We start from the raw sequence: 25,062 nt of genomic DNA on the forward strand, positions 1-25,062 counted from the left end.
CCGCGCATGCTCAACCACATCTACGCAAGTTTTACAGTGGCGTCCGTAGAAACCATACGCTCTTCGAAAAGGTCTGGTCCATCGAAACTGGAGACTCAGCTAAAAACGCGCGAAAGTTGGGTGAAATGCCGGAAAGATATAAATATGTAAGTGTTTAAAGATTGTTCCGACTATAATGAGCCGTGCAAACAAACGTCTTGAACAGCTAAACTAAAGACGGAGGCAGTCGATTGTAAGCTTCATGCAAGGCACTGCACGTTGTGACCGATGGTACGGAGATCAAGTTTGCTGAATGAATTGAGAGAGAAAAACATATATGAATAAAAATTCAACACTTCACCATTGTAATCATTGAACTAGTCGTTTCTTCCATTATGGAGTATAATGAAAATTTCGTTTAAAATAAATGACGGGACTGATTCTGCTCCGTCTACTCAAACGAAGTTTTGTGTACGGCCAGGCCGGCTACGCTGCAGGCAACACAGCCTATCAACTTCGCATATCGTTGCCGTACGGCGTAATTGAAAACGCTCAGAAAGAAAAAATTATATCTTGAATGCAGTACAAAAGTCTTACTTATTAAATTTAAAAGTATTTCAAAATAATATCGAACGTAACGGGTATCTAATCCTCACAAGGACTACAGTAGTACAATTATCGGCTAGCTGCGATGCGATGGAGTCCAGGCATTGTAAGCTTAGAAGTTCGAACACAAGAGAGATCCCGGCCTCACTGCAAAGTCGTCCCCTGCGCACCCGGCCCGACAGCAAACTAACCTCATGGTTTGATTCTGTTGTTTATATATTTTTGTATAAAGTTCATGATACATATATCTGACTTTCACAACTGTACAATTTGCTCAGGACTGTGAGTTTGGCTGTAGTCTACAGACGATCGGAGGGAGCTAAGGCAGGCCCCAAATTTGCATGGACAATGCCCGGGACAATTATAGACGCACCCTGCTTTCCTGGTGACCATCATAACGTGCCATTACATTGTCAACCATGGTCGATGATGTTTTGACCATCAGTGACAATGACTGCTGACCGTCATCCAAACTGACAATGTTTTGACAATCATCAACTGACGTTTACTCATTGTCACAACATGGTCTTCACATGGTCAAGAAAAAAATAACGACAATGAAACATGGTCATATTATGGTCATCACATTGACAATGATTTGATGATGACTGACTGGTCATATGGTCACAGTCAAAACATGGTCATTAGATGGTCAAGGAAAAGATTGTGACTATGAAACACAGTCATATCATCATCACCTCGTTGTAAATTATTTGACCATGTTTGATGGTCACAATCTTTCCCTAAACCGTCATGATGTGTGCAACTGATCTGATGCACATGTCATTTTATGTGGTTCTACAGACTGTAGGAACTGTCACAACAGCTGCACGGATGCCAATGCAGGGAGGGAGACCTGTCAGCACCACTATCATTATGTATTCAGAAAAATGATTTTGCCAAAGTCGATAGATTTCTCATTCATCACAGCAGGATTACAGACAAACACATGACTTCACTCACAAGATTACAAAAAGTTAGTAAATTTTCCAAATGAACAATGGAATTTTTCATTTATTTTCCCACGACTGACAATCCAAAGTTTTAAACTTACAAGAACAGGCAGATTTTCACTTGTGGTTGTGCACAATTCAGCTGCTTTTAAAAGCATCAGTTTTTCAAGTATAGGCCTATATACCGTAGTTTGGCGATCACCTCACCTTTAAGTTACTGATGCCCACAGACAAGACATGAGGCAAGTCCCTAACCTGAGAGTTGAGTTTTGAGCTTACGTACACAAGATTTGAGTCTCTGTAATAATCAGTCAAACTCTTAATATCGTCGATGATCTTGTTTTGTAAATCGTGGTTGGATCATACAGCTGAATTTTTACGAAAACAAAACAAATTGTCAAAACAGGAACATTTTTTCTGTGTATATAAAAGGGAGAATTAGTGCTGTTACGGACGCAATGTACGTCCGTTCACCTCTTTCAAAACGAGCAACAATGACGGGTCGTAGACTTATATAATGTTACTGCAAATTTGTACCGTAAAAATTTCAATAGAACAGGACCTTTTACTGTTGAAACGTACACAAATGTCAATGCTTTCAATGTTTAGTATAAGCACAGTCCCTGAAGCTAATGCATACGGTACATACAGACAGTCTGTGTCACTTGATCATCGATGCCACCAACAATATCTCGCCTTCAGAAGACGTGGATTGAGGTTACAATTTTTGTCCATGTTTTATGCGCCAGAGCTATATATATTGCACTCCATCCTGAGCTGATCAGCCGAATAAAAATCCAACACGCAATGTCAAAGCGTGAGCCGAATCCGGCTGGTAGCAGCTGACATGTTTAGTCAGAGGTCACGGTTTACCAAGTTAAGGTCGCGCATTGATATTGAATCTTCATGCTGAAAGAACTGTACACTCTTTTGACCATTTCGAATCATTAGTATAACCATTTTCATAATGTAATATAATAAATAAATTGCTATTTTAGGTTTGAATTGTACGGGATTAGGGCCGATAGAGAGTCACACTCCAACGTTTAAAAACGGAACTACGTTATCAATCGCGTAATGATTTATTGATCTCACTTCCGGGAAGGTCATGAGGCTTGAACGGCGCGAATTAAGATTTCTGTACTGTTGACTTGGTATTCGTGATCAGGACTTCTCTGGCAGAAATTTTGGCGATCTTTGTATGGAATCACTAGCTGAAATACATCATAGTTTCGCAGAAATGTATATAGAGTACCAGGGACAGACGGAGTTCAAAATTTGTGAACGCGAAAAGCAGGTAAAGATGCCGACTATATTTTCCCAGTAACTTGTACCGGTATGCTTACGTGCAGCACGGAGTGACCTGCAGCCAGGAACTGTCTGTAGCGTCTGCGAGCCGTTCACAAATGCAGGTAAGTTGATATAACCATAGACTTTCGTTATACAAACCACAGTAAACCACAGTTCCTCTATCCAGAGGGACTGTGTACAAACGTACAACTGCACATTGCCATTAAATTACATGTACTAAGTTTCGTTGAGTAATGATTCGTACGGAATTCACTTTCAATTCACAACAATGCTGGAAAATAGTGTATGGAAAATAATTGCGAGAGTTTTACAGATCGTTTGTCCGTTTTAAATATTATTAATATATGATTATAAATGTTTATGCAGTTGGTGTCTGTGAGTTAGTTTTTCAAGTAACTATTGTCTCATTTTCAACTAATAATGTTTATTGATTTCATTCATCAAATTGCAGTCAAACAGTAAAGACTCACACTATTTCCTGAACCATTCGTATTTTTCAGAATTCGTTGCTGGTACTGTGAAGGGATGAGAAATTCAGAGAAAAGAAGCTAAATCGCTGCCTTTGACAGTAATGTTAATTTCACATGAACCTTCTCAAGTCAAAGTTTAATGAAGACATATTTATGTGGCATGAAAAAAACATTGGCATATAAAATAAATCGTACCCTAAATTGAACTTAACGTTTTGTTTCTGTTTTATTTTTTACTACTGTTTCTTATGAAGCTAGTATTTCAGAATTTATACATCTGTGCTGATTTACAGTCTGCCTCAATATTTTTCAGGTGTCCATCTGTAATTATGTTTTTAGCCATGTTTACACAGATGATTTCACAACTCAGTGTACATATCTGAACTTTCAAAATGTTGAAAGTGTGGTACAAATGCACAAATTTTGCTGTCACTACAGCGTGCTGTATCTTTGGTGTAAGCATCACTAATCTACATATAATAATAATGTTCTTTGGTACATTGTTTCATGATGCTTCAGCTCTCTGAGTATTCTGCCAATACAAAGTTTTCGATTTCTCAACCCTAATATTAAGAGTTGGTCGAGTAGTCTACATGACAGAAATTAGATAAGGTATAAACATCTCTTTTAGGCTTTTTTCAGGCATGTGTCTTTTGGCTGTTATGCAATCTTTTCTCAAAATCAACTTTTTAAATATGTATCAAATGTATTCACAAAATTCTCTGTTTATAAATTTTGGTCTTTTTCACGTCCTCTTGATTAAAACGAAGATTTATTGCATTTTGTCAACATCATTGAATATCTGTTGGTGCAGAAAATATATTTTGAGAAGGTTCTGAATGATCCAATCTACAAAAGACACTCTTTGTACCTTATTATATTTGATTGAAAGAATTAGTAAATTTCACAAAGCATATATATTGTATAAAAGTCCTGATGAAAGAGAACATGGTCAACTACAGTACACATTAATTATTTGCACAGTAGTCACATGACTTACCTTTTAACCCTTTCACCCCCAGTTCCCTGTATACAGGTCCAACTTTACCATAGAAAACAATGGATTTAGGACAAACCATGGTGGTGAAAGGGTTAATGAACCTCCAAAAAAGTTGTTAAAAACAAATTTACAAAAATAGAACAAGATTTCCTATTAAAAGTCTGTACACTTGCAAGCTGTTGTAATCGACACACATGTACTGTATTGGTCAGTAAATAGGTGACTATGATTCAGAATTATTTTTATTTTAATTAAAAGGTCATAATGTGAAACAAAAAATAGTGAAAATATCAAAAGTTACAGCTACTGTGGCTTTAAGTCAATATGTACATGTTAGCATTTATTATATTTATTCCTGTCAGTAGTCATTGCTGTCAAAGCGTGTCAGGTTTGTTGAGTATGTTTTGTCAAAAAAGAGTTGAGGGACAAATTTTAAAAAGTGTGTTTGTCTTAGTTATATGTGAAAGTATACACCTACAGACTTTGTCAGTTTAAACACTAAAGTTTGAACCGTCACTCACCACAGATAATCGGAATTGTGTAGACGTCAAAGTGTCTTTGTTTTTCTATACCATTTTTTGAAGTCAAGTGATCAGTGTACCAAAAAAGCAGCTTTCAGGTGACACTTAGGTGAAATTCACATTTTATTGCCAAAATCTAAGTCCGAAAATAGGTCTTTGCATGAGGGAACTCACAGGCTGCCTTAATTATCACTTTATCCCTGTATAATTGTTGGGGTCATTATATGATCTTTGATATGTGTTTTATCAATGTTGACTATAATTGCAGTCAATGCAATGTTACACATAATTAAATTGACTGAAATGAATTATTTATATTCAGTTTCTGTAGCTGTATAATGTTGACATTTATGCAGACGCCTTCAATGACCATGTTTTGACCATCACCCTGTTCTGACAATCACTGACCAGGTTTTGGCAATCAACAATATCCAAACAAGACCACTGGTCGGTGACCATGTTCTGACCATCATAGACAATGTTCTTACCACCAATTTGACCAGTGTCCTGACCATCAGTGACCATGTTCTGACCATCATTGACCATGTTCTGACAATCGTTACCTATGTTCTGGCCACCATTGACCATGTTCTGACCATCATTACCAATTGCTCTGGCCATCATTGACCCTGTTCTGACCACCATCATTGGCTCCTCTGGTGACCATGTTCTGACCATCAGTGACCATGTTCTGACCATCATTGACCATGTTCTGACAATCATTACCTATGTTCTGGCCATCATTGACCATGTTCTGACCATCATTACCCATTGCTCTGGCCATCATTGACCCTGTTCTGACCACCATCATTGGCTCCTCTGGTGACCATGTTCTGACCATCATTGACCATGTTTTGTCAATCATTGACCATGTTCTGGACATGTTCTGATTACTGTTGCAATGCAGCTTTATTCACAATGACCATGGTCTGTCCATGTTCGTTGTGAACTTTAATTGGCAATGTTTTGACCATGATACGACAACGATTTCTTTTGACCATATTCTGACTGTGATGTGACTATCATAATGCTGACCACCACTGACATGTTCTGACAATGGTGTCAATTTAACAAACGTGTTCATTTCATGGTCGATCATGGTCAACTTGATAGTCAAAACATGGTCGAACATGGTCAATGACCATGGTTTACAATGGTCAAACCATAGTCGACCATGTTCTGACCGTCATCCTTAAAGCAGGGCAGCTCGATGAGAAAGTCATTCACATAAACCTAAATGAAGTGATCAATACAAAACTTTTAAACATCACTGGTTCTGAAAATTTATGATCAACGGTTCTGACCTACGGATTTTACACTGCGACGTTGTTCTTTGTGTGTTTGGCCGGCTACTAGTCCTGTAAGGCTGTACTACATGGAGGTGGTAGACTGTACAAGTGCAGCGGGCGGCCGGGCCGAGATTGGTGTGGGGCCTGCAGCAAGGTAAAATTGACAGCGTCCATTGCAGAATGCCCGCGTGATATCCTTTCTCGTTTGGGAGGAAATGTACCGCTGTATTCAGAATGCCTTATTACCAGTATAAAAGCTCAGTAACTGATGCATCAAGAGCCAAGAGTCTGTAAATTTCTTAGCAGTAGCTCCATTGTTTTTTTCTAAATTTTCGCTGAGATACAGCAGTGTGTATACTGGTCCCGATCGTTCTGACTCAGGCGTTCACAGCTGTTTAGGGAGCCGTCATTATTTACGATCTGGGGGTCGGAGGAATAACATTAGAAACTCCGAAACCATGATGACTTTGAGTAACCCCCTCTCTAACAGAAAGTTTGGCTTACCTGAGCCCATGTAACAATATGTAGATATAAAAGCTCACCTAATAAGCAGTCTCCGACCATATAGTATTGTTAAATTTGGATGGGTAGCATGTCATTATGGTATGGTTAAATGTCCAAATGGTTGTTGAACTCAAGTCAAATAAAATATACATTTCTATGATAATATAAAGGATGAATTCACAACAGTTCAGTTTTGTCCTAGATCCTGTGCACTTATAGTGATATCTGTCGAGAACATTTCTCCATGACCCAGCCTCTCCTTCCAACCCTGGTAACGACTGCAGAAAACTACTGTGTGACATCATCATCACCAGTGTTGATCCTCATCTTTACTGTCGCTGGTGCCATTGCGTACATGAACAACGATATCATTCTCATCGTCACTATCTTCTCTTTCATAATAAGTATTGCTAGTAGTACCACCTACTTGTAGTTTTTTGCCTTCCTTCATCTAGTTGATATTTATTTGTACTGTTAGAGTATTTATTTTCTTTTTATTTAATATGTATCAGATTAAAATATATATAATCAACTAATCATTATTTCATTGAGGACAGAGTAAGACAAAGAAAAAACATTTTGAGCACCCCCTTATAACTTTCAATTTTTGAATGACCCCCAGGTTGTAAATACTGACGGTTCCCTTACTTGCTGCCAAAGGCCATCGCGTTCACTGCATTCGACTGCTTACCATACATTGCCAAACTATGTTGCTTCGATTTCGCAATCACCTTGCCGCTAAAGCGACAATCAGCTGAAATTTATTACTTCAAGTTACTCAATTTTTATAGGTATTTGCCTACAGAAGTGAGCCAAGTGTATATAGTGTCGTCTTGATTTTACACATGGGTACCCGGAGTTCTGAGTGACCAACTGCAGGGTGCGCATCGGTGCACTGCCGACTGCAGTTTGAATAATCCGTATATAACGCACACAGTACCAGAATAGAATGTCAGCCTCCTCTGCCAAAGTTCTGTATCCTCTGAAATACAGTAGCAGTACGTATTTGAACGGAGAAGAACAAAATAAAACCATTCGCAGGTCATTCAGCCGGCGACCATTGGCGATTACCCAGGCAGTGTGGCGTGGCATGGCAAGGCCCCAGGAATGTTGCAGGCTCGATGATGTCATCAGTATCGGCGTTCTCGATCACGTGCACAGCCTACAAGTTGTCAACAAACCCGCGCGGCAATCCAACTCGATTGGGCAATATTTAGCGTTTGTATGTCACTACAGGAGCACAAATTTGGCTTATTTCTTTACTGAACAACATTTCACGATGGATGTAAGAGAATAATATGTAATTTCGAACATAAAAAAAGGTTGAAAGTTACAAATACTGGGGCTAAACTTTAAACTTTCAGTGTGTATGTGTGTGTTTAATGTATGTGCATCTACTTTTTTCATGAATTTCATGTTAATTTTTTGTAAGTCATCATATATTGTAAATTGTATATTCTTGTAGAGTTGTGCTGAAATGGCATCAGAGGTGGCCACAGCTAAAGGCATTTCACTACCAGCTCCCACCCTTGTAAGTTCATTCTGTACCTCTGTTGGTGTGTACGGTAATGTGAGGGCGCTATACCATTTGAATGAGTACCGGCTCACTGTAATAAATTTCATCTGTTTTGGGGTAGCTGTCACTTATAGTTGAATTCTTTTTAAGGTAGTGGGCACATTGAAACAGACAGTATCACAAATTTTGCTCAAACATTTGTAAAACAGCAAATCATTATCCTTCACAATCAGGAGTTACAATCAAATTCACTGTACAAATTTTGCTGTTAGAGTAACTCAAGGTACCTAAACTTTACCAACATTGGGCAAGATCCCAGTGTTGACAATGCGAGAAATGGAAGTTCTGATTTCGGCAAAAACAAGATTATTTACTCTTTACTTACTCCGCGGGTTTCAAAAATTAATCAACACAAAACAGACCAGAAAAGTACTGTAAAAATTTGAGTGTCTGAAAATGAACAGGGGTGTATTTTTGCCTCAAAGCAACATGTTATCTTGCCAGTCAAAGGCCACAAAAAATACATTCATCTTTACATTCATATTGCTTAGGAAAGTTGGATTTTTAGTCATGCAACATAACGTAAGATTGTACATTTACAAAAATCTGATAAAGTTTTTATAGCCATCAGAATATTTAATTTAAGAATCTCTTTCTCTCAGTAAACTGTTTAATTTCCAATAAGTAAAGAAGTAAATAGTGAGAACCATTTCATTTCATGAAGAGTGTGCTAGTGTGGATGGAGGATCAAATTTCAAATCTTGTTGCACCGTTCTTTGTTGAAGCACTGCATCACAAATGGCATCACAGCTAGGTTACAAAATAGTTAGAATCATTTCATTACACAAAGAGTGTGCTGGGGTTGATAGGGGATCACATTTTCAAATCTATAGTTTACTGTTATTTTTCTGTTCGTAGAGTATTGGAAGCACTGCATTGCATATGGCATCACAGCTAGGTCACAAGTCCACGGTACAAGCCCTTCTAACGGGTGGAGCCAAGGTTGATATAGTACAGGTAAGGTGATAGGTCAGTGATAAAACATTGTGAAAACCTTACCCAATCCATTGTACAAACCATGTACAAAAGTTGGTTACATCATTCAAGGAAAATTGTTGGACTTCTACTGAAATTTACAAAAGATTAAGTAAAATTATTTTTACAGTGACCAGTCTTGAAAGTAACGTTAATTAATTACACTAAAACAATTTCAGCCTTGATCATCTTTCACTTCTTTATTAGCATGAAATTGAAGATCAGGTGATATTTAAACAGCCTGTTAACTTTGTTTGTCATTCAAAAGAAATAATGCAAGTCCTATGTAAAGCTTTCAGAACAGTGTATTAGGTTAAAAAGTAATTTGGAGTGTGTTCTATGAGATATTTTAACCTTTCACTACCACGGTCTTTCCCAAACCAATTGTTATCAATGGTGTGTGTGGACCTGTGTACAGGGAATTGGGGTGAACAGTTTAGAGCTGTGCTGGTGCATTCATGTACAGAAAGGGTATTATCTGAAAGTTGGAAAAGATTGAAGTGAATGTAGAGGCTGTTTTTGATAACATTGTATCTGACTACCAACAGGGAAGTGGTAGAACTGCATTACATTTAGCAGCAATGCAGGGACACAGTGAAGTCATGGAGTTGCTGATAAAGGCTGGAGCTGATATCAACAGACCATCCCAGGTACACTCTAAAACAGTCACTCAATTTTCACGTGTAGCACAGTGGTTTTGCCATGACTATGTTAATTTTCAACTTCTGGACACACATGTACAAAATTAAGGTTTAATGTAGGTCTTCAATGTTCTGACTCTGTCTGTCTGTGTATGTCTTTCTGTGTCTGTCTGTCTAGCTCTTTCTATCTCTGTCTTCGTGTCAGTCTATCTTGTCTGTCTGTATGTGTCTTTCTGCCTTTTATCTCACTTGCACATATTCATGTTGGGCCTATCAATAAAGTGCCATCGATAAATTTCTCAATGTTATCACAAATTTGAAATCCAATCTTTCCTTGTACTTAAATATTCATTTACTCAGCTTCTTCCCTTTTTAGTTTTTATTTAATTTTTTGTCAATCTTTGCTTTCATTGATATTTTCTATAGCTCAACAAAATAAGAGGTGCTCAGTTACTACTTCTCTCCACATTGCATTGCGTTGTCATTGTGTTGTCATTGCATTGTCATTGTGTTGTCATTGCGTTGTCATTGTGTTGTCATTGTGTTGTCATTGTGTTGTCATTGCGTTGTCATTGCGTTGTCATTGTGTTGTCATTGTGTTGTCATTGCGTTGTCATTGCTGAGAAAGGCTCTTAGAACTGCTCAATAATACCATTACTATCTCATTTCTGATGGCACAGAGACTCCAAACCCCACTGCACTTTGCTGCATCTGGTGGACATCAAAATGCCGTCCAAGTACTGTTGGATTATGGGTGCAATACACAATGCAAGAATAAGGTAAGCTGGCATGATGTAGTACGAAGAGTGTATTCTCATTTCATAAGTAAATGTTATCAAAACAATGTGATCAGACACGCAGCAACACAATTTAACAATGAATGTGAAAAAATTTGTGATAGGAGTCATGACTTTGCCCTGGTTCAACTTTTAAGACATACAGTAAAAAGACTGGGCCACATCCTTACAGTGGAAATCAATACTTGTCTGAGTATGTCCAAGCTTCATTTCATAATATATAATTATACAGAGGTCCATTTCCTCCATGAGAATGTTTAATTGTATTACAGTTCAATCAGAAGGGCGCTGGATTGACATTTCCCTGTCGAAAAAGCATGTTCATCTGTTTTCGTCACTGTGTAAAATTACAAGGTTCTGGTATTTAAAATCATTGATCGAGAAAAACTAGTAAACAGGCCTTTCAAAAATTGAACATCTTGTGAAGAATGGTTCAGTTGGTAAATTCCATAGACCTCCCTGGAATCTATTAAGGTTCCCTTTGTGTAATGGTGTTAAAAATTTCAATAAATGTTCCAAAGCCAAGGCAAGAAGCTATCCTCTTTCTGTACCTGTCTAAATTTTGACCAAATCTCCATGCTCAGTCATCTTTGAAATCATCATTTCATGCTGAGAAGTGCTGTTAAAGTTTTCTTCAGGTCCTGATTGTAAGAACACAGGAAATGTTGTTTGTGCCACATTTCTGTACCTTGCCAAAACTTATTGTTATTCTTCAAGCTATTGAGCCTCTCAACCTGTAGCTCATCTGTTTAATTTGTAATGACTTGATGCCCTTTCCGTGTTTTGTAGCTTAACATGCGACCAATTGACCTTGCACAAAACAAAGGACACGAAGAAATCGTAGAAATAATCCTGGAAGGACAAGTGAGTAGCCTGCCCTCTGGTGTCAGCCAAAGAGAGTTGATCACTCTTCCTCCAGAGTTCCCATATCTCAGTTTCCTCTAGAGTTCCAATCCTGTCTCGTTCTCAGTGAAGCAAGAGATTACCACCACACAGTAAAACAACATTTGCCCCTGTGACAGGCCCTGTACAGACCCTGACACAACCCTGTGGTACAGGTCTGTGTCAGCAAAGATGTCCCATTGCTGTGACAGGGGCTGATGTACAGGTCTGTGGTCAGTGCTGTGATGATATGGCTATATACCATGCTGTAGACACAGTGATGTAACAGGGCCTGAAATTTGTGAATACAGATCTGTAATCAATAATTTTTTTCAATGTGCACACAATTATGCTTGTATTCATTTCTGTCATCAAAATTAGCCCATTTTTCTGAAAATATACACCCCTGAAATCTGACAAATTTTCAGACCTTGTAACAGGTCCTGTAAATTCAACACTGACACACCACTGTTTGTACACCAGTATTTCAGTCATGTGGTCACAGCACTGGATACACTCAGAAATTACATCACTGTATACATTCCTGTATTACAGGTCCTGTATCAGAGGTTATTTCTTAGACACTGTTACAGGCATATACTGAAATCTCCCTGTAGTTTTCTTGCTGTGTTGTTGTTAACTATTGTTTCTACTTTGCAATGCCATGGCAATTTTAGCCATTACATTAACTCCTACTGTCTTGTCCATAAAATAATGATTTGGGAATTATTTTTGTTTAAATATTCCTCAATACTGCAGAACAAATATAAAAAAAAAATTGTTATCATACTGAAATCACGTGTTGAGTTACCTTACACCTTTGACCCAGTCCTCAGGGGTCAAATCATGTTTTTGGCTTACAAACTAAGAAATTATGATTGACTCTTGTCCTCTACACAAAGAAGTCTTCATTAAGTCCCTTGTTGACAAAATTTGCACCATCAAATATCAGAGGAGTATCTGCTGAGTAGTTGAAACCTGGAATTCAAATACTGGGTAGGCTGCAGTACAAACAAACTGCATGTTGAAATCTTGAGGAAATATACGTATTCTTCAATGCAATGCTTATCAACATGTATTTGTTTGTGCTGCTATAACGTGATTTCTTCAGCGTCTGTTTTGCATAAAACTCTGTTGTAGTCAGAATGTGATATTTTATTCATGAGTAAGCCCATTGTCACATTCTTTTTTTATTTCAGATATTGCTTCTGGTGAATTTTCATCACAATTTGCATGATGAAAGATAAATAAACTGCACAGAAATTATCAATATATAAATATGCGACTATTTGCCAGATTTTAGTGATGATGAACATAATATGATATTTAGAAAGTGATCTGAAAATGTCTTTGGTTGTGATGTCCATGATCAGACAAAGAAACTACCGTTGTTACAAATTATATTTGTGTCGCATTCTCCACTTTCCACAGACAAAAGATGTTGACAAAGATGAGCCAGAGCACAGAAAAGTTGGTAAGTTTGGATTTTACATTCATCACTGTGGTGTTAATTGTACATGTTTTGTACATTTTGGAATGTATGTGATGTGTACCTAAAACATAGAGAGTACAGTGCGAAAATTGAAATTAAAAGCTAGTACCAGTGAATAATAAGTGTCTTGGTTTACCTGTTTTGGGTGTTTTCATTATGTTGTGTTAACACCTGCTGTTGTACAGGTATTTAAGATTACAATGATGTGAGTCAAGTTTGGTCAGCTTATATTTCTGTCAAACACCTATGGAGTCTTTCATCAATAATAGCTTAATAATTTGAATTATGGTAAGACTGAAAGTGTATTCTTTGTTAGGCCAAAAAAAGATCGTTTCTGGTCACCGCTGTCGAGAGCCTGCGCGTCACTTCTTTTTTTTTTGGGAGGGGGGGGGGTTCACATACTGATCAGTACAGCTATCCTTGTCAAAAAATGCTAAAAAGAAAATGGAAGTATTATGCAGCCAGTGATAAAAGACAATAACTGTTGCATCAATAGTGCCAAACCAGTTTTGTTAGGAATAAGGAAGAAAAAAAGAAGAAGAAAACAGTGTTGCCGCATCACTTTTGCTGAATGTCAAGGACCAATTTTTTTGTCCTTAGCATTGTATTTTTTGTCAGAATGAGTAATATTTGTCATTTATGATGGACTTCTCCTGATGGTCATTCTAGTACCCAGGGAAATTGACCTCAGAGGTCCAAAGGTCAGAAGAATTTATGAGAAGGCCTGCACTGAAGGGAGGAAGAAGGTCTACCGTGCCAGAGTGATGTTTGTAGGACAGCAAGGAGTTGGTAAAACCAGCCTGGCAAAGTGTCTACGAGGCGAGGAGTTCCAATGTGATGAACCCAGCACTAATGGAATTGAAACTGATCCGTCAGCATGTGTTGTTGATATCAAGGAGTGGAAATCAACAGCATCAGCTGGTAAGTTACAGATGTTCTTACATCATGTCATGTGGTATGTTGTGCTGTTCATGAGGATAAGCCTCATTCAATGTGATGACCGATTCTGTCAATTTTGACTGGTGGACATGCAATGCTGGCCAGCTCAATGAGTTGGTGAATGCACCTCTACCTGAAGTATAGCCTTTTGACTAAGTAAATAGTATATTGTTGCATATTGTACTTTGGTATGATTAAAGGCTTGAAAAGTGATAAATTTCATATACGACACAGCCAATGTGTGCATTCACACCACCTCCCAAACAATATTGATGTTTAGGTTCAAACATCTTTGCAGTGTATGTAGCAAAGTAACTATCATTGTCCGGAAAATTGATAGACGCTTTTCATTGTCTCTGAACAGATGACACCAGCAACAGCGCCCTCTCTGGCAACACTTTCAATAGCACTGTGGCAAGGCTAGTGGCAGCTGCTTTGAGGAATGACTCTTCAGCTGAGCCAATTTCTGGTGAAGAAGGTCAGAAAATGGAGGAGGAGCGGGACCAGAGAGAAGACTTGGAGCCAGAACAAGAGTACGACGTCTGTAGCTCTGAAGATGAAGGTTTCCTTGAAACAGCAGACATTTCTTCCCCTCTTCATAAAGGCAAGTAGCCGTGTTGGTCAAAGATGATTTCATAAACAATTTTTCTTTGAATAGTTGGTCAAAACCAGCAAAGTAGAATAGCACATTACTCGACAGAAAATTTGTGGTAATGAATGATTTCTCTTGTATTGTATTTATAAAATAAATTGTGAATGAAATTTTCTTGAGATATTCTTCTTTCTCTTTTCATGATAATCAAATTTTGTATCATGATCAGGTTGATAATTGTAGAATCATTTGCTCAGTTTTGGTGTGACTGCTATATAGTGACACTTGCCTGTATTGCATAATATATCAGGTAAAAAATAAAATAGAACATTATTTCAGATAGTCTAACTCTTTTTTCTCCTACATTGTATAATTTTCAACTTCTGTACAGTGATTGGCTGTCAATTTGTAGTCTAATTTTGCTCAGTTTGTATAGTCATTATGGCCATACTGGATTAGATAATTAAAGAACCAAATCTTAGGTACATTTTATGTTTACCATGGAAATTGAGCCTCGTCCAAAGAAAAGATTTTTAGAATAATTTTGTGTTTCATGACAAGTGACTGCAGGTTTTGTAGCACTGTTGGATGATGTTGAATTATTTTTTTGAACTGTACGCAGCATACCTCTGTCATTTACATAGAGGTCAGAAACATTGTAAAATCATTGTTTGATTATGAAATTTTCACTCTTATTTGCAGAACCAACATCATCACTTGGCATTCGTGAATCTCCCAAAACTGAGGAACTGCCAGATGAGATAGCTGAGATGATAGAGCAGTTGGCCGTAGAGGGCGCCCTTGATGTTGATGAAGAGGATTTGGATAGTGAACCAGAGATCACCCTGTCATTCTGGGATTTTGGTGGTCAGAGTGTCTTCTACACAACACACCAGGTATCTTTCTTGATAAATTTCAATTTTTGAAATAGAAATGGGAATTTGTGCAAGAAAACGTCAAATATATGTCGTGTTTCAGAGATTTAGTCCTTCAGAATATGCCAGTAGAAAAGGTCATGTTCCTCATATTTTTACAACAGTTGGATGGACATGCTGAAGAGATGAATCCTACCTTTAGCACAGCAAAAAGTCTGAATTTATGATGCTTCAGTCTTCAAATAGTTTGTTTATAAAGTATTCTTTGTTAAATTTCTGGATATTGTTTTCAGTTTCCACGATATGATTTCTTCTAATGCAAAGCGGGAATATACCAACACATCATGAATCATTTTCTGGTTATACTATTACCCACTGCAGAAGTATTGTGTCACAGTTTGTTTGAGTGGAAATTACACGTTGTAAATGTGTGAATATGTCTGTTTTCAACCACTAAGAAGGTCTAATTTTGGCTGTGACAAATGTTATTATGATAGGATTGTTTGTATAAAATTGAAATCAATTTGTGTGATTTCAGGTGTTTTTGACAAACAGAGCGATTTACATACTTGTACTTGATGCAACCCAACCACTAGACTCTTCTGTGTCACCGGAAATGAGACATGGTGTACATGAAATACATACCGAACAAACGACTTCAAAGGTCAAAGGTAAATCCATCCCAGTGTTATGAATTACACGCCCGCTTTTCAAAACTTAAACAAATTTACCATACGAAAGGAGATCCTAGGAGATTTAACAAACCAACTAAATATACAAACTTGACAAAACTTTCGGAAAGGGTATATAATGTGTGTATATATTTATATGAGAGAGAGAGAGAGAGAGAGAGAGAGGGAGAGGGAGAGAGAGAGAGAGAAGAGTGTGTGTGTATGTGTGTGTGTGTGTGTGTGTGTGTGTGTGTGTGTAAAGTAGGGTATGTTGATGTGAGGAATGGCTGACAGAGCAGTTGAGCATTAGAGAAATGGGGATGTGATGTATTTTCCTGACTCTGACTATGTACAAAGTCCTACAGTATGTTCAGTATTTTTCAGGGTTAGTCAAATCTTTAACCTAAAGCATAAGTTCAAATTTAATTGACGTGATGAATTTGAACCCTTGATAAATAAAACAACAATGACAAGAATAATTTAGAAAATATTTGGTTAATTACTGATACACTGTCTCCAAAAATTTTTAATGACTTTTTTGGGGATTTATCAGTCATTGTCATTAATTCACTTTGATGCAAGTAACAGACTTGTCTATATTCTGTCAACATTGTCATTCAGACTACATCCACTTTTGGTTGAACTCCATCCATGCCAGCGTCTCTGCACCAAGAAAACCTCTTGACAGCGGTGATATTTCAGGAGTGAGTTCAGCACAAAACAAGTCACAGGCAGCTTCACCAGCTGTCTTTCTTGTTGCAACCCACAAAGACAAGCTAGTGCAGGTATGGTATCATTCTCAAGAACTCATATAGTTAAGCTATACAGTATCCTTTTCCTGCACTCAAAGTTTGACCTTTATCCTACCAAGTTCATATGTCACCATCTGGTCACATTGGCTAAAACCCCTGATGGGGCAAACATGTCTTGTATGTTGCATTTTAGCAAAGACTTGAAAATTTAAAGGCCCCTGAAAAGATATGTAACGTGAACACAATTTTTACCAACAAAACCTGCCTGTAACACACCATGCCGAGTAGATGAAAATATGTATTGACTTGGCTTAGTGCTACTTACTTACAGGAGAAAGGGAATTGGTACTGCCTGGCAGGGTTAGAGTTAAAGAGTTATGCATCTCTTCCCATGTAATTTACAATTAATGCTGATTACTTGAAACTAATTTACATTTTCACATTGATGTTTCAGGATGCAGAATTATCGGAATCAGAAAGGGCAGATGAGCAAGAAAGGATGAGCAAAGAATTTTTGACAGATGTCAGAAAGTATCTAGGCGAACACGTCCAAGCTGCCCACGAGCATGTCCTTGCCGAACAGTTTGTCGTTGACAACTCCTGTAAAGCCAGGACAGGAGATAATGATCCCCAACTGTCGTCGCTACAGCGACAGCTGTATAATGTCGCCAGGCAACAGAGCTGGATGGGAGAGGAGATGCCCATCAAGTGGCTGAGGTTGGAAGAGAAGGTGAACAAGTTGAAAGATGAGGGAGTGAAGTTTATGAGTTTGAAAGAAGTGGAAGAGATTGCGAGAAGCATCATGATTAAAGACATCGATGATGTAAAAGTAATTTTACAGTTTTATCACGATTTGGGAGATATTATCTACTTCAATGAGCCACGCTTAGAAAACCTAGTCATTCTGGATCCCCAGTGGCTGATTGATGTCTTCAAAAGCATCATCACTGTCAAACAATACCAATGCCAGGATCCACGGTGTCGTCAGTACTGGGATAAACTTGATAAGGAGGGAATTTTGCACATTCAGTTGGTTGACTCAGTGTGGGATGCTCTGAATCTGAACAGTCAGCGAGATGTCCTTCTGGATATTATGGAGAAATTTGACCTGATATGTCCCTGTGTCAAATACGAAGATGATGATGATGATGATGATGATGAAGAGGAAGAAGGTAGAGAAGAGGAAAATGCTGAGATTGTTTCCAGGAGCGTAGCAGAACACCAAGATGCTACATGTATAAACTCAACTGAAGATGCAACAAGTGAGCATGTACAAAAGTACTTTGTGCCATCACTTCTCAAAACTGAAATAGACACTGAAAATCTATTTCCAGAGAACACCATCTCCTGCCAGTTTCCACTGTATTTTCACTTCCGTAACGGGTTTCTTCCGAATGGACTCCACCATCGCTTGGTCGCCCAGTGTCTCAGGATATGGCCTCAGAATGCTCAATTGTACAAAAACTGTAGTGTGTTTATGCTGGATGAAAGCCATGATTTTGTGCTCAGGAAAGTGGATAGTGATATCACTGTGAATGTCGTGTATAGTCCACTAGAGAATGAGCATCGGAGTTCTATGAAACCAAGTCCCAGTTGGTGCTGCTCCGTCCGATGGAGCATCAGTAAGAAGTTGAAGGACTTGATAGGTCAGTGGGTGCCCGGCCTGTCGTTTCAAGTCTGTGTAAAGTGTCCAAGGTCTGCCGGCAACCTTTGTCGGTATGAGTACATGAGAGTTTCCAGTGAAATTGTAAAGAAGGAAACGTTGAGATGCAAATGTCGCCAGCGAATCAGCACTGAGCAAGTGAAGAGATGGTTCACTGATGACACAGCAGTGGCAGCTGGAGATGAACTAACAAAAACTCCGACATCGGATACTGAAATAGTCGGATTGTTCCAAGAGAGTAATCGTGTGCAATTTATCAAAGACAAATTATCCGTCCAAGACTTTCGTCAGTTTGCAATGCATGGCAGCTTTAAACATGTACCATTTTCTGCAAGGTGGAAAATGGCCATGTACTTGGATGATACCTCACACAGACTTCTGGCTGACTACAGAGTACTGGCGTCAGAGCTCAACTACAGCAATCTGGAAATCAGTCAGTTTACAATTGCCTTTCACCAAGGAAAACATCCTACCATAGAACTACTGAAATCCTATGAAAGTCGCCCTAACTCAACAGTAGCCAGAGTTGTTGAAGCATTGATAAAGCTTGATAGGCACGATGTTTTGAAGGAGTTATTTGAGGGCTTCCATATTGAATACAGCTTTGAGTTTTAATCATTTGAACGCTGACCTATGACATCATGTGGATATTCTCTCTGAAGAGGGTTCAAAAGGTTAAAGGTTAAAGTTGCTGTCATCACTTTTGCATTACTTAAGATGTCAGTTGTATTGATTGGCACCTTTAAATATGCTGAGTGAGTGATTCTGCCCTGTGTGCTGACAGGACAAATAATGGCACTGTGATGTTGAACATCGTTATACAGATGCAGGTGTTTACCAGGTACATGCTGTTCCAACAAACAGCAACCCTCCCAACAATATACAGTGAAGACTCATTGAGACTCCGCATTAACATTTTTCCGACTTCAGGCTTGATTTCACCCCTTCACAACCATGGTTTGTTCCAAACCCATTGCTATTAATGGTCATTATGGACCTGTTTACCGGGAATTTGGGTGAACAGTTGAAGAAGACATTTCATAGTTAGTTGATACACGATACTGCCAAAAAAAGAGCACAAAGATATAAATTGTGCTTTTCAGTCACAATCCTTCACCATGGCTTCAGTGTTTTCATTTCTTCCTATTTGCATGTTGTACTTATTTATTATATTTAATGCATTGAATTTGCAGTCACTTCAGTTATGGTCAATAATTTCTGCAATGAGATCCCTCGTGCAACTTTGAACCATTTTCTGTTATGATCAAGAATGAAAGTCAGGAGTCATTTTGCCAATTTCTGAATTCAAAAAAATTGCGCATTGTTCTCAATGTACCAGTATTTGAAATTCAATATCTGCTGTGTGTCAAAAGGAAAAAAAAACCCAAAAAATTTTTACTTTCAGAACAAGAACACAGTTTACTCCACAGGCTTCTATAGACCAGTAAAACATCATTAAAAGTTGAGTCTTCCTCACCCCTTTCACCACCATGGTTTGGCCTGAAGCCATTGTGATCAATGGTAAGTGTGGACCTGTTTACTGGGAAAAGGGGGGGTGAACAGGTTGAAGTTACAATGCTAAGAAGTCTACAGGAACAACATACTTCTGACAGTTTTATTTCCAAAGGAGCATTTGTTTGTGTTTCTCATGCTTGTGTTAGTAAACTATTTGCAATATTGCAACACGGACGGTGATTGCAACAACTTCCAAGAGCAGCTGAAAGATTGATTTCGGTCCACAGCAGTAACTGTTCAGTACTGGGTGTACAAAGGTTCAAATATGCATTTATTTTTTCATGATATAACAAGTTCTGCCTTATACTTGTCCTATTTGTAAAGTGTTTGATAGTTTTATATTTATTTTAAGTGGCAGATATTCTGTTTTATATGTATGTCAAATGTATTGTGAAAAAAACGTAACTTTCAGAGCTAAACAAATTGAACAATGCAGGTTAATATTTGTATGTTTGGAGATAATTTTTACATGGAAAGTTTTTACATTTTTTTCCTTAGCTTTTACAGTTTGTAAAATCTTTGCAATTTATTAAAGAAGTTTAACATTAAAAGAGACAAAATTAATGACCATTTTAGATTGACGAATAACTGCGAGTGTGAGGTCATTTGGTTGTCAAGGTCACCATTGATGATAACAGCAGCTGTTTAGTTCTGCATATGTGAATATCAGGCAAAAAAATGAACTTTTTAACAATAGCATACACTCTATGTCATGTTATGTCTATTGATTGAAAATTCAGCCCATTTGGTGAATAATTATACTTACTAAATGATGTAAATGATTGTGAACAAAATTGCTTGTTTTTTGAAAGCTGTATTGTATGTTGGAAAATCGCTGTGCAATACCGTTTATACTTCAAGAACAAGATGTGCAATATCTTACTGACAGTGATAGTATTATGCTTTCATTAAAATTCTCATTATCAAAGATTAATTTGTCTTCACTGGACCCTGAGAAGTCTGTTTTAACGTATTTAAGATTATTGGAAACCCCATTGATTGATGAACTGAAATGATAAAATTATGTGAATCACCAAAGAAATGAAGCATTTACCCTTTCAATACAATGGTTTGGCCCAAACCCATGGCTATGAATGAATGATTGTTGACCTGTTTTCAAGGCATTAGGGACAAGCATTTTAAATTTCAACCATTTGTACAACAGGCATGATTTGTAGGAAGATACAGGCAATTACCTGGCCATTTAAAGCTGGTTGATAAACTGTCACCATTCTAAAGCTATTATTATGTGCAGAGAAAACGAACAAAAGGGTGAACTCAGCAGTTAACGTTTAAACCAAATTTATTACAAAAATAAAACTAATTGCTAAGTCAGGGATAGAGTACAAGCTTTAAAAGTGTACAGACTACTTATCTCAGCTGGGACGGCAAAGCTCCAGTCTCAGAGTTGTAACAGTCAGTCGGATGAATGAACAGTCCTTTGGCTTGCAGGCTTGAAGCTGTACAAAGTCCACAGTATAAATCCAGCGTTGACAGTGAAGGTCTTGAAAAGTCTTGAGAATGACTACTGCTGGAGTTTAGTAACACACAAGAGACACGATCCCAAAAGTCTGACTGGAAGCTGTGCACGTCCCTTTTATAAAGGCATGTAAGAACAATCTAGAACTTTTATTGACATGCTAATTACTGTTCTAAAATTATCTCCCTTACACAACTAATCAACTTTCCAGAACATTCCAAACATGACTAATTGAATTCAAGGTTGTGAGGTCATCAAGGGCAGTGACCTTGGGAATGTTCTAGACTAATTGAACTCAGGTCATGATGAGTGTGGGGGAAATGACCTACATAACACACCCCCTCTTCAAAAAAGAAAATTTTTCAAAGAAAAATCTTTCTTTTACAAATGTAATCTTGAAAAGGATTTAAGTACTCAAATTTTGTTTTACTCTAAAGTAAAATTTCTTGAAAGTGAACAACAATAAAATTTCTTGAAAGTGAACAACAATAATTTCTAAATACGGAGAGACAGTCTGCAATTAAATTGTCTCTGCCTTTGATATGTCTAATGTCAAGATTAAACTCCTGTAACATTAAACTCCATCTTAGCAATCTCTGATTTTTGCCTTTAAATTTCTGCAGAAAAACAAGAGGGTTGTGATCAATATAAACCACTATTGGCTGATTTGAAGAAGTAACATAAACTTCAAAATGCTGTAAAGCTAATATCAAAGATAAACACTCTTTTTCGATTGTAGAGTAGTTTCTCTGGGATTTGTTAAATTTGCGTGAAAAATAGCAAACAGGATGATCTATACCATGACTATCCTCTTGCAATAAAACAGCACCAGCAGCCGTATCACTAGCATCTACAGCTAATTTGAATGGCAAAATGAAATCTGGTGCAGACAACACTGGGGCACTTTGCAGTATGGCTTTAAGTGTATCAAATGCCTGTTGGCATTGCTCTGACCAAACAAACTTTACTTTCTTTTTAAGTAAGTTAGTCAAAGGCTCAGTAATTGTGGAGAAATTTGGACAGAATTTTCTGTAGTAACCAGCCATACCGAGAAAGCGCATCAGTTGTCGTTTGCAGTTTGGTATGGGAAAACTTGAAATGGCACTGATTTTGGCATCAACAGGTTTTACCTCACCCTGTCCTACAGTATGTCCGAGGTAAGTTACCCTTGCCCAACCAAACTCAGATTTGGCAAGGTTGACAGTCAACATTGCTTTGCTCAGTCTCTCAAAGAACTTTCGCATGAGCTTGATGTGTTCCTCCCAGGTGTCACTATACAGGACTACGTCGTCAACGTAAGCTGCACACCCGTCTAGCCCGGATATGACGTCGTTGATCATCCGTTGGAACGTTGCCGGAGAGTTCTTCATTCCGAATGGCATCACCTTGTACTGGAACAATCCGTCGGTGTAACAAAGGCGGATATTTCACGAGCACGATCCGTCAGAGGGACTTGCCAAAATCCCTTCAGTAGGTCAAATTTCGTCACATACTTGGCTTTTCCCACTCGGTCGATGCAGTCATCAATCCTCGGGATTGGGAAAGTGTCTGTCTTTGTTAAAGTGTTGACCTTCCTAAAGTCCGTGCACATACGATAACTGTGGTCTGATTTGGGAACAAGTATGCACGGCGAACTCCAGTTACTTTTACTGGGTTCAATAAAGTCATTGTCCAGCAGGTATTTGACTTCTTCCTGGAGATATTTCGCTTTTGTTGGATTCAGTCTGTATGGATGTTGTTTTACAGGCTTACTGTCCCCAACATCAACGTCGTGATAGATGACGTTTGTCCTCGTTGGAACATCTTGAAACAGGTGTTTATATTCGTGGAGCAGTTCTTTTACCTGTTGTTGTTGTTCTGGCTGGAGGTGTGCCAACTTTGTAGATTCCAGCTTCTCCAGGATTTCTGAGTTCTGAAGCTTGACCGAGCCCAGCTTTGAGTTTAGAGTATTTTCACTCAAGTCAGTTTCAGTATCACTATCTTCATAATGGTTTGAACTGACTGCACTGACAGGCTGAGTTATAGTAGGATTATCCCTATCCAAATATGGCTTAAGCATATTTATGTGACATAGCTGTTTTTGTTTTCGCCTGTCAGGTGTTATTATGATGTAATTTAAATCACTCAATTTCTTATCAATTAGGTAAGGCCCAAAGTAACGAGCATGGAGTGGTTTGCCAGGAATTGGAAGTAGAACAAGAACCTTTTGACCTGGTTCAAACTTCCGTTTTGAGGTGCTTTTATCATATTTGGTTTTCATTGACTGCTGAGATGACTCAAGCTTTTCTCTGGCTGATTCACATGCCTTAGAATGACTTGTACCAAAATATGAAACATCTTGTAAAATATTCAGAAAATCATTATCATCTGATGGGATTTTCTCTTTGAAAAATTTGAGTGGGCCACAAACTCTGTGTCTAAATACAACCTCAAACGGGCTGAAACCATGAGACTCCTGAATTGACTCTCTAACAGCAAAGAGCAGAAAATGATTTCCTTCGTCCCACAGCTTCTCTGTGTCAAAACAATAAGTCCTAATCATAGTTTTCAAAGTTTGATGAAATCGCTCAAGAGCACCTGACTTTCTGGATGATAGGCGGATGACCTATACTGTTTAATGCCTAGCTGATCCATTACTTGTTGAAAAATTCCAGACATAAAGTTGGAGCCTTGATTGGACTGGACACATTTAGGGAGGCCAGATAAAGTGAAAAATTTGACTAAAGCTCTCACTATAGTCTTTGTCTTTATATTTCTCAGTGGTATGGCTTCGGGAACCGAGTTGATGTACACATAATTGTCAACATGTACTCATTTCCTGATCTTGTTTTTGGTAGGGGCCCAACACAGTCTATTAGTATCCTACTAAATGGTTCTTGAAATGCAGGAATTGGCTGTAAAGGGGCCTTTGGAATGGTCTGATTTGGCTTCCTACCATTTGACATGTGTGACAAGTTTTACAGAAATGTGCTACATCCTGCCTGAGATTAGGCCAATAAAAGTGACTGAGAATTTTATGATAAGTTTTCCTGACTCCTAAGTGACCAGCCCAGGGGGTTTCATGGGCTAGGCGCAATATTTCAGCATGGTAGGGCTTTGGAACCACAATTTGATGTTTTATAGCCCAATCGTCATCAACCAAAACATCTGGAGGTCTCCATTTACGCATGAGAATACCAGACTTTGTATAATAGGAAACAGAGCTATCTGAAGTTTTACCTTCATCATCTACCCTGTCAAACAAAGACAAAATATCTGGGTCTTTGTGTTGTTCTGCAATGAGATTTGATCTAGAAAATGTCTGACTTTGGTCAGCAGAAGTTTTACTGGAAGTTTCAAATCCACGAGGGATAACGGAATGATCCGTGTCAAACACCTGACTGAGAAAGGTGTCATTTAAGTCAACATCTGTGACATTATTTTTGAGAGTATTTTGATTCTCGGAAGTTTTCTTTGACATGGCTCGAGTAATGGCACATGAAGGAAATAAATCGGTATCTCTTGTTCAATTGGCTCTGGATCCTGATCTAAAGTAGGATTATCAGTCACAAGTGGATTAGTAATGACCTTGTCCCCAGC

General features: G+C 38.1%; 1 protein-coding gene and 1 long non-coding RNA gene across 3 annotated transcripts in view; both read left to right on the top strand.

The window, feature by feature from the left end:
* Nucleotides 1–19,788, top strand: part of LOC139142742 (death-associated protein kinase 1-like) — a 31,543-nt gene extending 11,755 nt beyond the window's left edge. The window contains exons 5-16 of one of the 2 annotated variants that reach the window (XM_070712852.1): nt 8,099–8,164; nt 9,068–9,166; nt 9,733–9,834; nt 10,506–10,604; nt 11,412–11,486; nt 12,936–12,978; nt 13,666–13,917; nt 14,300–14,539; nt 15,230–15,423; nt 15,941–16,073; nt 16,695–16,858; nt 17,280–19,788. In XM_070712852.1, the coding sequence (XP_070568953.1) occupies nt 8,099–8,164; nt 9,068–9,166; nt 9,733–9,834; nt 10,506–10,604; nt 11,412–11,486; nt 12,936–12,978; nt 13,666–13,917; nt 14,300–14,539; nt 15,230–15,423; nt 15,941–16,073; nt 16,695–16,858; nt 17,280–19,103 (3,291 nt within the window). In that variant the 3' untranslated portion in view covers nt 19,104–19,788. The remainder of the gene's footprint in view (nt 1–8,098; nt 8,165–9,067; nt 9,167–9,732; nt 9,835–10,505; nt 10,605–11,411; nt 11,487–12,935; nt 12,979–13,665; nt 13,918–14,299; nt 14,540–15,229; nt 15,424–15,940; nt 16,074–16,694; nt 16,859–17,279) is intronic. The other variant, XM_070712853.1, reaches the window with a different exon arrangement.
* Nucleotides 2,675–3,525, top strand: LOC139142741 (uncharacterized). The gene is made up of 2 exons (XR_011554467.1): nt 2,675–2,950; nt 3,350–3,525. It is a non-coding gene; the product is annotated as an uncharacterized lncRNA (long non-coding RNA).
* Nucleotides 19,789–25,062: the final 5,274 nt, after the last annotated feature.

This window comes from Ptychodera flava, chromosome 10 (genome assembly GCF_041260155.1).
Source record: "Ptychodera flava strain L36383 chromosome 10, AS_Pfla_20210202, whole genome shotgun sequence".
NCBI lineage: Eukaryota > Metazoa > Hemichordata > Enteropneusta > Ptychoderidae > Ptychodera > Ptychodera flava.